Here is a 14,693-nt window from a genome sequence, read left to right on the forward strand (position 1 = left end):
CTAATGGTTTTAGTATTTTTTACCAATGTATTAAAGAAGCTAACATTTCTATCTCTTTAGATCAACGTGGGCCTCTTGATCCTCTCATTGGCCGGCTTCCTTTTGCCCGGCTACCTCTTTTACCATCGCCGTTCTCTCCTGAGGGAAAAAGCAGCCCGGGACAAGCTAGCTAGCGGCCAAGAGATGCTAGCGCTCAACCACACTGACGCTAACGGGTACAAGCACAACGGCAACGGACAAGCGCCTGTTCAGCCTTGAAAGACGTCCAATAAGATCATAGGATTTATTTTTCTACGTGCCTTTATCATAAACAGCGATACATCCCTTGTTTTTCGGGTTGTGTGAAACTACAGTAGACCCCCGGGATATTACATGAGTACGTTCGGAGTAGGGGGTTGCAAAATTGATGATTCGTATAGCAGGGGGATAGGAAACTATGTTAATGAATGGCTATTGCCTTCCAAAACTAGAAAATACATAAAATTAACAAAATAGGCTATAGTAAGTAGTATTTATGTGTATACTATACATGCATTTGATGAAATAACAATTACGTATAAAATCAAAAATGAAATTTGATTTACCTTTTACTTAGGCTGGTATGGTGGAGTTAGCGGGTGGATGCAGAGAGGGGTGGAGACAATTTGAAGATTTCCTTGCTCTATTGGCCTCTACAGTCCCGGTCGATCAGTTACAGCCTTGCAGTTTAGTGAGGGTAGCCATTCATGCGCCTCCTTCGTATTTCTTGATCATTGCTTTGTTTCCATGATTATCATGTTGTTGCTTGTCTATTTAGTATCATTGCAAACTTTGGGACCCATAGTGAATACAGTAAAGAAATATAAAGAATTTTATCACAAACATACCGTTAGAACTATATATTTTTTTAAAACGCGAGTACCTTTCTTTATATTTCTTGATCATGTTTTCCATGGTTATCATGTTTTTGCTTCTCCCGCTAGCTTCACAGCAAGTTTTGGGACCCACAGCTTGTAAATACAGTACAAAAACTAAAGTAATGTACCGCCAACGTTACATTATAGCAATAATCCCAAGCACGTGTTTTCTTTAGATGTCTTTATCTTTGCGAGTTCTGTTTCCATGGTTATTATGTTTTTGCTTTTCCCTTAAGCATTCATGTAAACCTGGGGACCCAAAGCTAATACAGTACAAAAATAGGTTTTTTTCTTAAAGTCGTAAAGTCTTTATAAAGCAAACAAGATTGTAAACTGAAGAGACAGAAAGGAATTGAGGGAAGTAGTTCAGCCAATAGCATATCGGCATTTTCCCAAACCTATAGCAGACCAGCATCTTATCTGACATCCGCCAATAGCAGACATGCATCTTATAGATGTACCTTCGTCCTACACACAAACACTGCAACATTTTGGGATGCCCAAAACAAATTCTTGTTGAGGTCATATAGTGGGAAAAATGCTGTAACGAGGGTCCCAAAATACATCTTATCCCAGTCAAAACACCGTAAGGCGGGGCCGCTTTATCCTGGGGGTCTACTGTACATTAAAAAAACAGGAATCCCCCCTCCACCCGCCCGAGCTTTTGCTGTGAGTGTTATGGTTATTTCTTGGTGTTGCCACAGTGCCAAAGGAAAACGGTGCAAAGCCATAAAAAGGTTGGACTCGATAATTAGTGCGCCGATACTACTTGAAAAAGGTTTCAAAGACAATCGGCTAAAACCAAAGAGCAGCTTGGAAAAATAGTTCTTTTGAGTATGCGGAATGAAGTTGATTAAATCTATTATTATTAATTCCTCTGATACCATTGTCAAAAAGTAGGAACACGCTCAAGATTGTAGGGATGCCATATCTACCTCCACCGTTTCATTTATTTTAATTCTCTGCAGCCCGTCTATGAATCTATGTTTTTAAAGTACAAACTATAAACGACCTAGACGTACTTTTCTCCTTGCGCTTTCATGTTACAGTGAACCCTCGTCTAATGCGGGTTAGACCTTACTAAAGGAACCCATTATAGGCCAAAATTTGAGAAGTGGAAACCGTAATTGTGCTCTGTCGGCCCAAGCTCGCAGCAATAGTCGACCAATGGATTGCAGCCACAACAGATTATGCGATCTGCACAAATGCAGTTTGTTGGCTAAAAAGAGCCCTTGACTAAAAATGCTATCTTCCAGCTCTTACTCGCATCAATAGTTGACTGGGGATAATGGAATGTTTCCGAAACAGTGCAATTCATTTAAAACAGGTCACAATGGCACGCCAAGCGCCCTGTACGGGAAAAAATAATTTCGCTCTGCTGGCCTGTCTCCTTAGTGAGTCGACTGGGGACAATGGGTCACGGCCACAACCGAGCATTTCATTTTAGGTGCTTGGTCTGTGCATCCTTTTGAGACTTTTTGTGGACTACATAAATATACATGATTCAACTTCAGCCAGTCTACACTCGGGGTTGGGGATAAGGGATCGCAGTCGCATGAGTGCAGTTCATTTTATGCGGAAATAACAAAAAAGCGAGCGTTGACGGTCCCCGCTTCCAGCAATGTACAATCAGTTATAATAGATGGCAGAATAATTTTCTACCTGTGATGCACTGCGACTGAAGTAGCAATGGATTGCAGTAGTTTTTTTAAAAAACAAATTCAATTTTTTTACCGCTTATGGTCGTTGGGAAAGCATTTCCTGTTGTGTGTCTTGGGCAAGTACAGCCTGGCAGCCCCCATCCCTCTCTTAGGATGTTTTTTGGGGTCAGGGGTCTGCTCCCCCACATGAAACGGAACTTACTGCTTTCCAGGGTTAAGCCTACTGATCTAACTTAGTTAAAGCACCTTCATCATCTGGTCACTGTTGCTTTTCGGTATAAACTGTGTCCTGGCTCTAGGCAAGGCTGAATTATACACACTGTTCCTTTAAAAGGCAACATTATTGACACCCAGGTAGTAAAGCAGCAGGGTTGGGTAGGGTTACTTTAACTGGATTACTTTCAATTACTTTTGGACTACTCCAATACCAAATATGCTAATTATAGACAAAAGAAACTAAATATGAATCAAATAACTAAATTTTGTGCAGGCTTGGGGAGTAACGGAATACATGGAAAGGCAAAAATGATGTTGGTAAGCTGTTTGGATTTATTTTCATTTTGTTTCTGTCGCATTTTGTGTTCGTTCTGCTGGAGATCAAAGCCAGGAGAGAATGCTTACCACGTGTTGTGAGTCATCATTTTACCTATATTTAGTTTCTTTTGTATTTTATTAGCATATTTGGTATTGGAGTAATCCAAAAGTAATTGAAAGTAATCCAGTTAAAGTAACCCTACCCAACCCTGTAAAGCAGATACTGTTTAGCCAATCAGAATGCAGAACACAATGCTCCAGTGAAGTAGCGAATGTTGAAGGCAAACCGTCTTATAGCGAGGGTTCACTGTAATGAAATTAAATCGAAAGCGTTGACTGATTATTCATTTGTTTGTAACTGTTCTACGCACAGAAATGATAGTGTGTGTATAAAATATATCCTAAAAGTGTCTTTTTATATATCGTAGTAAGAGTTGAATTGAAAAGGGAAGCATTTGCCCGAGCAGCAAATGTTTTGTAGCTTTGATCACGTATTGCGAGTTACAATCCAGCCTTAGTCATGTAAATAGATGAGAAATTGTTTCTCTGCCGTGTATATTGCTTTTCGTGTAGGTGATAAAGCTTTCATGATCGCTCGTCGTATCGAGAATGATTATTGCATTTCAGTGGATTTTCATGCAGTAGATGCAAGACGATTTTGTTAGGGTGGGGTTCTTCACCGTGACATTTTGCGCCATTTCAAAGCTGACTTGAAGAAGCAAACTGTGCCACCAACAACTCAACAGATGAGGGTCTGTAAACGAGAGCGGTCCAAGTTATTTTGAACAAAGTATTCAAAAGTATTCCCTCCATTTTTGCGGTTCATACGTTCCCTAACCATACGTATGAAGTGAATTTTTGCCAGGTAAGAACCTATACGGTGCCGTGATTACCCACTTCCCTATTACTGAAAGGGTTTTTTTTCCTATTCATCACTCACAATAGGTTTAAGATCATCAAATCCATTTTGATATCACACAGAGAACCCCAGGAAACACAAAACACAGTTTTGAAATGTTGGTTCCATTCATGAAGGCTCGGAAAAATCAAAACCTATCTGGCCCATGTGAAAAAGTAAATCCACCTTGAACCGAAATAGAAAGTAGCAGCGTTAACAGAAATGTTCATGATAATTGTTAATGAGTCTTTAACAAAACTGTGGAGGAATTTTGGCCCACTCTTCTTTACAAAAGTTGTTCAAAATCTGCTATATTGAAGGTTTTTCTAGCATCAACTGCCAGTTTAAGGTCACACTACAGCATCTCAATTGGATTTGAATCCGAAGTTTGACTTGGGCCCCTCCAGAACCTACTTTTTTTACATATGGCTAGATAAAAAAAGAATTGTGTTTTAATAAATCGAATTGGGCGGCATGGTGGATGGGTGGTTAGAGCGCAGACCCACAGTGCAGAGGTTCAGGGTTCAAGTCTAGCTACCACAGCCTCCCTGTGCGGAGTTTGCATGGTCTCCCAGTGCTTGCGTGGGTTTCCTCCGGGCACTCCAAAAACATGCATGTCAGGTTAATTGGCCGGTTCAAATTGTCCCTAGGTGTGAATGAGCGAGTGAGTTGTCTGTCCCTGTGTGCCCTGCGATTGGCTGGCAACCAGTTGAGGCTGTCCCCTGTCCACTGCCCGGAGATGGCTGGGACATTACAATTATACTTCCTCCCCCCACAGAAACAAAAGACTGTTCTCTGATTGGTCATTGTTTTCAAAACCCCAGTGTGTAATATTTGATCATTCGATGGCACTGTATTGTCTAATGCATACGAAAACCAGTGACAAGAGCACAGCATAGCAGCAAGCTGCCAGACAAATATGACAGCGACTACTAGGTAAAACAAATACACATTTCTTGACCTATGAATATAAAAATGAAAATTGGTCTGATAGATCATGTATTTTTGCCTATTATTTAAATACCACTAGGAGTCTCAGAATATTACAAACCATCCCTTTAAAGTGACACGGAAATTCTGCAAAGTACGAATTTCTCTTCGTAACGGAAAAAAAAATCTGCGACCCACAGAGAACGTGAAACCGCAAAATGGCGAGGGAATACTGTATGCCACGATGGATCATTCCTGCAGTGTGTCGACTTTCAGAATGTGAAATCAGATCATAGCAAAATGAAGACTAGCCTTGTACTCATCAGGTCCAAATAAGAAAGGGCTGGTTTGGCTTTGCACATGAATGTTTATAAACACTTATAGCAGATTTTCTTTTTGTATATAGATATAATTATTCTAACACCGTATGTACACTGCATCCCGATCGGTTCTGCTATATCTACAGCAATCTACAGGAAGTGAGAATGTCAGATGGATATTTGTTTTAATTCTGTAAAAATAAACCATTTTAAGAATAGCCAAAGTCTCTCGGCAAATTAGGCCGACACATTCGTTCCGTATTTCGGTGAAATAAATACTCCGATTTCCACTGGTCCTGGCGGCCTTCACAGTCAACTTTCCTTTTTTTATTTACAGTTGCCATGTCAGTAATGGGGTGGGTTAAATTTCTCACTGAAAGCCATTTGTGAAAATCTGTCCAATCCAGTCTGTAACCTGCCCTCTTTTTTAAACACACCAGCGGTTGATAAACATAAAAAGGAAAGATTGGCCCTACAAAAATATGTTAAAGCCTACATTCATCTTTCTTATTTTTTTTAGCAAGGTTTCCAATAAGGTTTCAAAGAAATGAAGTCTTTCATTACCTGGAATGTTTGCGCAATCGCTCTGTGACCCAGTGACGTCCTCCTGTTCCGGATGCAGTGTACATTAATCCTGCTCCAAAGAATTCTTCCTGTATACCGTAATCATTTTAACCCGCTTGTGCATTTCATAAATAAAAATATGAATGAAATAGTGGAAAAGAGGTTTTATTTACACATGACCCAAAACACGAACCTAGAAATTCTCCGTGTTGCCGCATGCACAGGTAAGCCCAAAATCGGTCTCAATGAGTCCTTCATCGATGAGTCCTTTTCACTGCTCCGAGGCACGTCGGAGCAAGCGATGACGATTGTAAAAAAAAAAAGTTTAGGTCACAATAAGCTCACAGCTTACCATCAAAAAGAGTCCAAAGTGTCATTTCTCATATGGCTCCTGAACACATTGCTCAAAATTCCAGTTTCCAGTCCATCTGTCCTTTCACAATAGCGGACTTTGAATATTATGGCTATGAAATCACGCATTCATCCATTCACGCACACAAAAGTTGACAATTGTCGGGCTGGGCCTATCTGAGGCTGTTGCTGTTGGGTTGTGAGCTGGCCAGGCCAGTATGGTCGGGACTGTGGCGGTTCTGGAGGAATTGGGAGGACACAGAACATCTTTTGTCAACGTCAAAAACGTTTGTAAGAATATTGAAATGTCACTGCTTTACAGTAAAGAATATAAGTATTTGAGCACTCTGCTATTTTGCCATTTCTCCCACTTAGAAATCATGGATGGGTCTGACATTTTCATTGTAGGTGCATGTCCACTGTGAGTGAGATAAACTAAAAAGAAAAATCCAGAAATCACAATGCATGATTTTTTAACCATGTATTTGTATGATGCAGCTGCAAATAAGTATTTGAACACCTGTGTATCATCTAGAATTCTGACTCTGAAAGACCTTTTACTCCGCCCATTAGAAGTCCACCTGCACTCCACGTGTCATCCTGAATCAGATGCACCTGTTTGAGGTCCTTAGCTGCATAGACACCTGTCCACCCAATACAATCAGTAAGACTTTAACTTGTAACATGCCGAAGACCAAAGAGCGGTCCGAAGACACCAGAGACAAAATTGTACACCTCCACAAGGCTGAAAAGGGCTATGGAGAAATTGCCAAAGCAGCTTGGTGAAAAAAGGTCCACTGTTGGAGCAATCATTAGAATATAGAAGAAGCTAAACGTGACAGTCAATCTCAATCAGAGTGGAGCCCCATGCAAGATACCACCTTGTGGGGTCTCAATGATTCTAAGAAAGGTGAGGAATCAGCCCAAAACTACACGACAGGAGTTGGTCAATGACCAAGAGCTGGGACCACTGTTTCCAAGGTGACAGTAGGTAATACACGCGTCATGATTTGAAATCGTGCATGGCACTTAAGGTTCCTCTGCTTAAACCAGCACATGTCAAGACCAGTCTTACATTTGCATATGACTATTTGGATGATACAGAGGAGTCATGGGAGAAAGTCTTGTGGTCAGATGAGACGAAAATAGAACATTCTGGTCATAATTCCACTAAGCGTGTTTGGAGAAGGAAGAATGAAGAACACCATCCCTACTCTGAAGCATGGGGGTGGTAGCATCATGCTTTGGGGGTATTTTTTTTACATGTGACAGGACGAGTGCACAGTATTAAAGAGAAGATGACTGGTGCCGTATATTGTGAGATTTTGGGGAACAACCTCCTTCCCGCAGAGTATTGAAGATGGGTCGTGGCTGGGTCTTCCAACACGACAATGATCCGGAGCACACAGCCAGGTAAACCATATCAATGTTCTAGCATGGCCCAGCCAGTCTCCAGACCTGAACCCGATTGAAAATTTATGGAGGGAGCACTAACTCCATGTTTCTCAGCGACAGCCCGGAAACCTGACTGATCTAGAGAAGATCTGTGTGGAGGAGTGGGCCAAGATCCCTCCTGCAATGTGTACAAACCTGGTGAAAGACTACAGGAAACGTTTGACCTCTCTGATAGCAAGCAAAGGCTACTGTACCAAAATATTAACAATAATTTTCTCAGGTGTTCAAATACTTATTTGCAGCTGTATCACACAAATAAAAAATCATGCATTATGATTTCTGGATTTTTCTTTTTAGTTTATCTCACTCACAGTGGACCTGCTCCAACGACTAGAATTTCAGACCCCTCCATGATTTCTAAGTGGGAGAAATAGCATAATAGCAGGGTGTTAAAATGTTGATTTTCTTCAGTGTATGCCATACTTTCCAGACTACAATCAGCTATTTTTTTGCTACATTTTAAACAAATGCCGTGCAGCTTATTGTTGTTGTTTTTCCTTCAACAAAATAGTAAATATTTTCGTCTTTGTAAAAGCCATCCTGAATGGTCAAATGATTTGAAAAAAACGCGACGTAAACAACTCTGAGGCAGAACTGAAAACAAGGCAGCTGCGTCAGGTGTGGCAAGCACGGCGCTGTTAGAGTTATGCCATCAAAACCAAATTCCCCATGCATTTAGTGCCAGGGGTGAGCCGGGCTTAAAATGTAAGAAATGTATGTGTATTTGTTCCATTTGATGGCTGTAAAAGCATGCGGCTTTCTGTCAGGTTTGCTCCGTAGTCTGGAATTTACGGTTATGATTGTATGAGTTTTCCAGTTGTTCCGTTTTCATTCCGTTAAATCATCACATCAATATTGTCGAGTAGCAATAATTAATGATGATCCCTATAGCTGAATGTACTTATTTACCTTTTGTTTAATTAACTTGTCGCCACAATACATTCATTTATCTAGTCATACCACAGTCTACATTCTTATCAAACCACCTGTAGGATTCAGTCTGGACCAAGGACAGGTGTGAATCCGATACCTTTGGTTTTCCAGTGTTTTATAAATGATTGTCAGCCATTTTGAAGGAGCACTTGTGAAACCATTACATCCTTGTTTTTACTCCCAAGCCCGGAATATTCTGTTTTAATAATAAATTTAAAAACTCATACTGCTCACTCCAACCTACAGGACCGGGATGTTGATTCGAAAATGAGAAAGAAGAAAAAGTATGTCTTCCTTTAGTTTCCATGCAGGCAATAGGAAAAAATTCCGATTACAAGAACGCTCACAGTACTCCGATTAGGGTCTTACCCCGATTGCAATGACTGAGTTAGTCTTTACATTTTCCAATAACTCGTGCATGTTCGAGTCATTCGATGCGCAGTTTCCCTTAAATGGGATATGTTGATTCCCATAAGCACTATGACAGTTGTAGTCCAGACCATTGATGCATGCAAACTCACGTTTACTTGCTTCAAAAAACCCTCACATGTATTGGTTGATTTCTCGGGGACATTTTCATTTTATTTCCTGCACCCATTGCAAAAGTGCCACAGTTGTATTCGTCTATATAAAGTGGATGTCACAGTTGTATTCATCCATATATAGTGTGAATCTAGATTTCTGAGGGCAGCAATGAAGCTTAGATTAGAGCAAAGAAACGTGCTACCTTACTGAATTTGGTGAGTGAATTTGGTCATAATTTAGGTCTCTTTTTCCCTCTTTTTAAGTCATTCCTAACATGAGGCTACAGAATAATTGGTAATGCAGGGATTAAAGCAACAAAAACAACCTGAAGAGCAGTTTGAGACCCAAAAGAGCCGAGCCCCCCTAAAAAAGAAATTTTTTAAAATAGTTGGAATTTCCATCTCCTCAAATGAACAACCGATCAGACGTCACCACGGTATTTCGTATTTGCGCAGGAAAATTCAAATTCTTTGACATAGAACTTCTTTTTAAAGTGAGGGAAATATTTCCTTTCACTTTGGAGTAATTCAGTTACTTTTTGCAAGAAGTAGTGAGTAACTACAACCAATTACATTTTTCAATAAAACGTGCCCAACACTGGTCCCTAAACATGTAAACAATTCAGTTAAAGTCAATTCTTTTCTCCAGAGTCTGCACTTCCTTGTGATCCCATTCCTTACCTTCTTCTTTTTCTTATCTTTCTTCTTCTTCTTACGATCTGGATCATCGTCCCTTTTCTTCTTCTTCTTCTTGGGGTCGGTGTCGGATGGCGTCTCAGCTGCGTGGAAAATTTAACAGGTGAAAAGCGTAAAAAAAAACATTTTGCGTGTTTGTTTAGGTGGACAGACTACCTTGTGGCAATGGGTCCTGCGGTCGATGGTGTTTGTGCTTGTGTTTGCTCTTCTTCTTTGGCGGTTGGATGTGCATCAGTCTGTACTGTTCTGGGAGCTGAAAACACAGAAAGGAAATGTATGAGCACAAGCACTGCAATTATTGCACAATGGAAAGCCAAGTTCAAGTGTCCCCACTTTTTTATATTGGCATGTTACTAAGTGCAGGGTTCGTACACATTTCTCCTGCCCATAGTGAACTTTTTTTACAAACTTTTAAAGCCAAGTTACCAATTTCTCCAGTACGAGTAGAAGAAAGAATCCAATGCGAATCATGTTTTTTGCAGAGCCACAAAGACATCTGTGATTTACATATGTGATTTTTAATCTAGCGTATGCATGAATCAAGATACATGATTTTAAGATCTTGAATGAATTGCAAATATATTTGTTTTTCAGATAAATATCTGCCCGTAGAAAAATGAAGAAGTTCTTCCTATTACAATTTACCACTGGGAAATGCAACTTTTGATTTTTGCATGGCTATTAATAATGGTCTATAAATGATACGTAATCCTTGCAATAATACCCATGTTATAGTTTAGCTGTGGGCACGTCCCAAAAGAGGCGGACACTTCATAGGACAATGCCATACAAACTAATGCCAGCTGCCATTAATCACGAGAAGAAAAGCAATAGCAAAGCCACCAGAGAGTAGTGTTGGTGTCATTTTTAACCAGGATTGTAAAAAACATGGCAACAATTCCAATCATTCATAAGCACTTCACCCAAAATTCAAGCACTTATAAATCCTTGAAAATAGAACATTAAAATTCGGAGATTTCAAACACTTGCATAAACCCTGTATGTGGAATACCATTATATTTTGGCCTCTCGTTGCCTAGACCCCCGATCATATGATGAGGTATCATGTTTATGACATGTTAGTTTTACTATCACATCGAAATCCATTTTTCAGGAAATGAAGTGACACTCAAAGTTGCTATGCAAAAACGTCCAGTTTCTTTAGGATGCCTGTCATATAAAATTCTGGTCTGCTATTGGTTGTCGTGAAGATGCTGATATGCTTATTGGCCAAATTGAATCCTACAATGCTTATTTTCAGTCTCTACAACTGACAACAAGTCCTAAAGGTTTGTTGTGATGCTAACAAAGAAGCAAAAAATGACAACCATGGAAACAAAGCTTGCAGATATAAATAATTATGAAGAAAGCACCTGCATCTGGGCAAAGTAATATGGCCATAACCCATCGACAATGGTGCTGATCATTACAAATAAGGAGGCAATTAAAGCAAGAAAATCTGCCAAGTGCATGCGTGAGTTGAATTTTAATATCATTTTTAATCTTGAATCTGCAGTCTTCTCCCACCCTTTGCATCCAACCACAACCTCAATGTGCCAGCTCAAGCCAGTCCCACGAAAGGTAAACGTGATTTTTCATTGACATGTAAATGTAGACATAAGTTTCATTAATCATGTGGACGTATATTACTATGAATGCTTTCTATATTGCATTTTGTTTTTTGGGCGGCATTAGCTCAGGAGGTAGAGCGCTCGTCTTGGGATCAAACGGTCGCAGGTGCGATTCCCGGCTCCTCCATGTTATATGTCGAAGGGCAAGACACTGAATCCCTAATGCCCCCAATAAGCAGGCAGTTGTCTTGCATGGCTGACTCCCTATTGTTGTGTGAGCGTGTGTGTAAAAGGGAAAAGTGTGAAGCACATTGTAAAGCGCTTTGGGAGGTCTTCATTGACTTGAAAAGCGCAATATAAATGCAGACCATTTACCATTTGTTTTTTAGTGTTTTTATCTGGGGTTTCCAGGGATTTGGAACAAGCATAAATTTATATCCCCCACCATACGGCATTTCGCCTTTGCAATCCCTATCTCGGACTGGATTCACATCATATCTCGGGGTTCAACTCTGTTTATTTTACACACTGGCTGTTAGTTGCAGGAAAGATACAACATTACACCCCTAATAATGAGTGAAATAAAATGGATATTTACCGGCCCAGTATGTAGCCTGAAGCCTGTTAGCAAAGCGCCAGTGAGAGGACTGAAGGAGTTTCCAGATACTGGTGGCTTATCAATCAGGGATCGTAGCGAGCTCCCGTCTTGATTCCCGGGGCAGTCGATCATACCTGTGATGAAAATAATAGGGAAAAAAATAATATTGAGAATGAACAAGTATTAATCATGATTCAATCTCATTTGATAGCCCACCTGGTAATTCTGGTAGAAAGTTGCTAAGTTTCTCCTTCACCTTCTTCCCGCAGAATTTGTTGTAGGCGTGTTCAAGGTTGTAGTGCGTGATGAGGTTGGTGTTACCGGTTAGCTCGTTTCCAACTACACACAAGGTAGTCATTGTTAACCAGTGTGCAATATACTCAAACTGGCAAATTAGTTATGCATGTCATTATTCGTTAAAGTAGAACCCTGGGATACCGCAACCCCACCTTAGGACATTTTTTACTTTCCGGTGTGAAAAAAAATGTTTTGGACCTCTGTTTATGGCATTTTTCCTACTATACAACAACAACAACAAATTATTTGGTGTACTGAAAAACTTTGCAGTTTGCTTGTATTACGAGTTTAGTCATTAAGATGCCTGTTTGCTATTGGTCAATGTCATACAAGATGCAGGTCTACTATTGGTTTGCATCACATCATCATGAGGATGCAGATATGCTTTTGCCTAAACTAACTCCTACAATCCCTTTCTCTTTTTGTTCAGAATCTTCTGTGACAAACTTAAATCTGTTGAACTATGCGTTCCAAGACTTGAAGTGATGGTAAAGAGCGTAACGAAAACGTGATAACCATGGACAGTAAGCTTGACATGATCAAGAAGTACGACAAATGCACTCGGATTACTACCCTCACCAAATTGCATGACCTTATTCAAGCAACAATCTGGACTGTTATGTTAAATAATAAGGCGATGAAAGCAAGGAGATCCATCTTTCAATCTCTTTCTTGAGCATGAACCTCTGCACAACTGGCACTATTAATATGCACATAGTATACATCAAAGATATATTGTTTAATCTCATCTCATTAGCCGTACCGCTTATCCTCATTAGGGTCGCGGGGGGCTGGAGCCCATCCCAGCCATCTCCGGGCAGTAGGCAGGTGACACCCTGAATTGCCAGCCAATCGCAGGGCACACAGGGACAGACAACTCATTCGCTCATTCACACCTAGGGACAATTTGGTCCAGCCAATTCACCTGAAATGCATGTTTTTGGAACGTGGGAGGAAACCGGAGTGCCCGGAGGAAACCCACGCAAGCACGGGGAGAACATCCAAACTCCGCACAGGAAGTCTGGAGCTGGATTTGAACCCACGACAGGTTCCCATGACATGAACTGTGCCGCACAAGCGCTAACCGCTGTGCCGCCCATATTTTATTTTCACACAATTTCATCTTTTCACTGAAAGGAGGAACGCTCCAAATTTGCTGAGCTATTGTATAATGACAACAAAGACGATTATGAGTTAGTTTAAGGGTATGATGTCTCGTCCTCTCAACAACCCCCCCAGAGACTTGAAAAAGGGGCTAAAAACATTCAGTTAACCTTACAGTATTAAATGGCTAAATGGCATAAACAAAAAAGAGGGTGCGTGCCCGAAAATGATGCTTGGTAATGGGAGTTGATTCAGATCACCTCCCTCCTCCCTCCTGTGCTTCCACCCACTGTACCAGTTTAAGTAACATCCAACCAAAGGTAAATAAAATGTATTTCTTCTTCTGCATGTATATTTATATGTAATAATTTTTGAACACACGTATGTTTTCCTTTATTCTAGGGTATAGGGGTTCTGTACAAATTACCATCTATTTCTATACCCCGCCATACAGCAATTTCACTTTGCGATTATCATCTCAGAGCAGTCTTCTCCCGGGGATCTATTGCCCACTTTTAAAGAAATTGAAAGGAAGACTTTATGTGAAGCAAAATTCAGACCCCATTGAACAAGATTAACACAACAAAAGACTATTTTCTAACGTAATCAGGTCCAGGTTATACGGGCCCAGTAAAACCCTACTTTAGAAGTCAATTTCGAGTCGAAATAAATTCTAAAACGGACCACGCTAGAATTAGCCTAAAATCAAACAGTTCTGTGCTGGGTCAGATGTGTCTGCCAAAATAAATGTGTAAATTGGTAGAAAAAAAAAATGTTTTTGTAACATTTTTCGACAATGTCAAAATAAAACTATATTATGCTAATCTGACGTTAGCTTTAGCTTCGTTAGCATCAGGTACAACTATTGAAAATGCGTTGGGTTGTTTTGTTTTATTAATAAAGAGCGAAAATATAATTTTTTTATGTAAAGAAACGTAATTAATGGAAAAATTACCGGGTAATTCTCGTAACAAGTAGAAAGGTTCGTTCATGGCTCCAGACTTCCGCAGGGGAGGCCCCTCATCCCCGAGCTGTGGTGGCATCTGGCCGGCTACTGACACCTGATTTTGGGGGAGAGGCGGCGGAGGTTTCCCGGGTCCGAATCCCAGCGAAGAAGACCCGGGTGGTCCCTGAGTTTCGTTTTGCCCGAATAAAGTTGAGAACATTTCCGTCATGCTTGTCGCTAATGTTTTAATTTCTTTTTTAAATTCTTAAGACGAGTAGAAAACTGGGATGTCTCCATTGAAATATGAGCTCTTTGTGACGTCATACCGTAACGCAGGAACTAAGGTGGCAGAGTACCGTAATACCTTGTGAGTTTGCGTAAACAGTTTTACATTTTTGGTTCAGTCGGCACAAAC

The 14,693-nt window shown here is 40.4% G+C and overlaps 2 protein-coding genes across 3 annotated transcripts in view; one reads left to right on the plus strand and one right to left on the minus strand.

Annotated features, from left to right (window-relative positions):
- Nucleotides 1–2,058, plus strand: part of slc43a1a (solute carrier family 43 member 1a) — a 58,489-nt gene extending 56,431 nt beyond the window's left edge. For both annotated transcript variants that reach the window (XM_088343611.1, XM_088343610.1), the window contains exon 15: nt 61–2,058. In XM_088343611.1, coding sequence (XP_088199737.1) covers nt 61–258 — 198 coding nt within the window. In that variant the 3' untranslated portion in view covers nt 259–2,058. The remainder of the gene's footprint in view (nt 1–60) is intronic.
- A 3,894-nt stretch (nt 2,059–5,952) lies between these two features.
- On the minus strand, nt 5,953–14,613 carry med19a (mediator complex subunit 19a). The gene is made up of 6 exons (XM_088343617.1): nt 14,288–14,613; nt 12,148–12,270; nt 11,932–12,065; nt 9,919–10,015; nt 9,748–9,845; nt 5,953–6,393 (listed from the first exon to the last, which is right to left on the minus strand). Exons 1-6 carry the CDS (start codon nt 14,505–14,507, stop codon nt 6,328–6,330), a joined length of 738 nt encoding a protein of 245 aa, XP_088199743.1. The 5' UTR covers nt 14,508–14,613; the 3' UTR covers nt 5,953–6,327.
- Between the last annotated feature and the right edge of the window lie 80 nt (nt 14,614–14,693).

Source organism: Urocampus carinirostris, chromosome 9 (genome assembly GCF_059441175.1).
Source record: "Urocampus carinirostris isolate Australia breed hairy pipefish chromosome 9, RoL_Ucar_1.0, whole genome shotgun sequence".
Taxonomy (NCBI): domain Eukaryota; kingdom Metazoa; phylum Chordata; class Actinopteri; order Syngnathiformes; family Syngnathidae; genus Urocampus; species Urocampus carinirostris.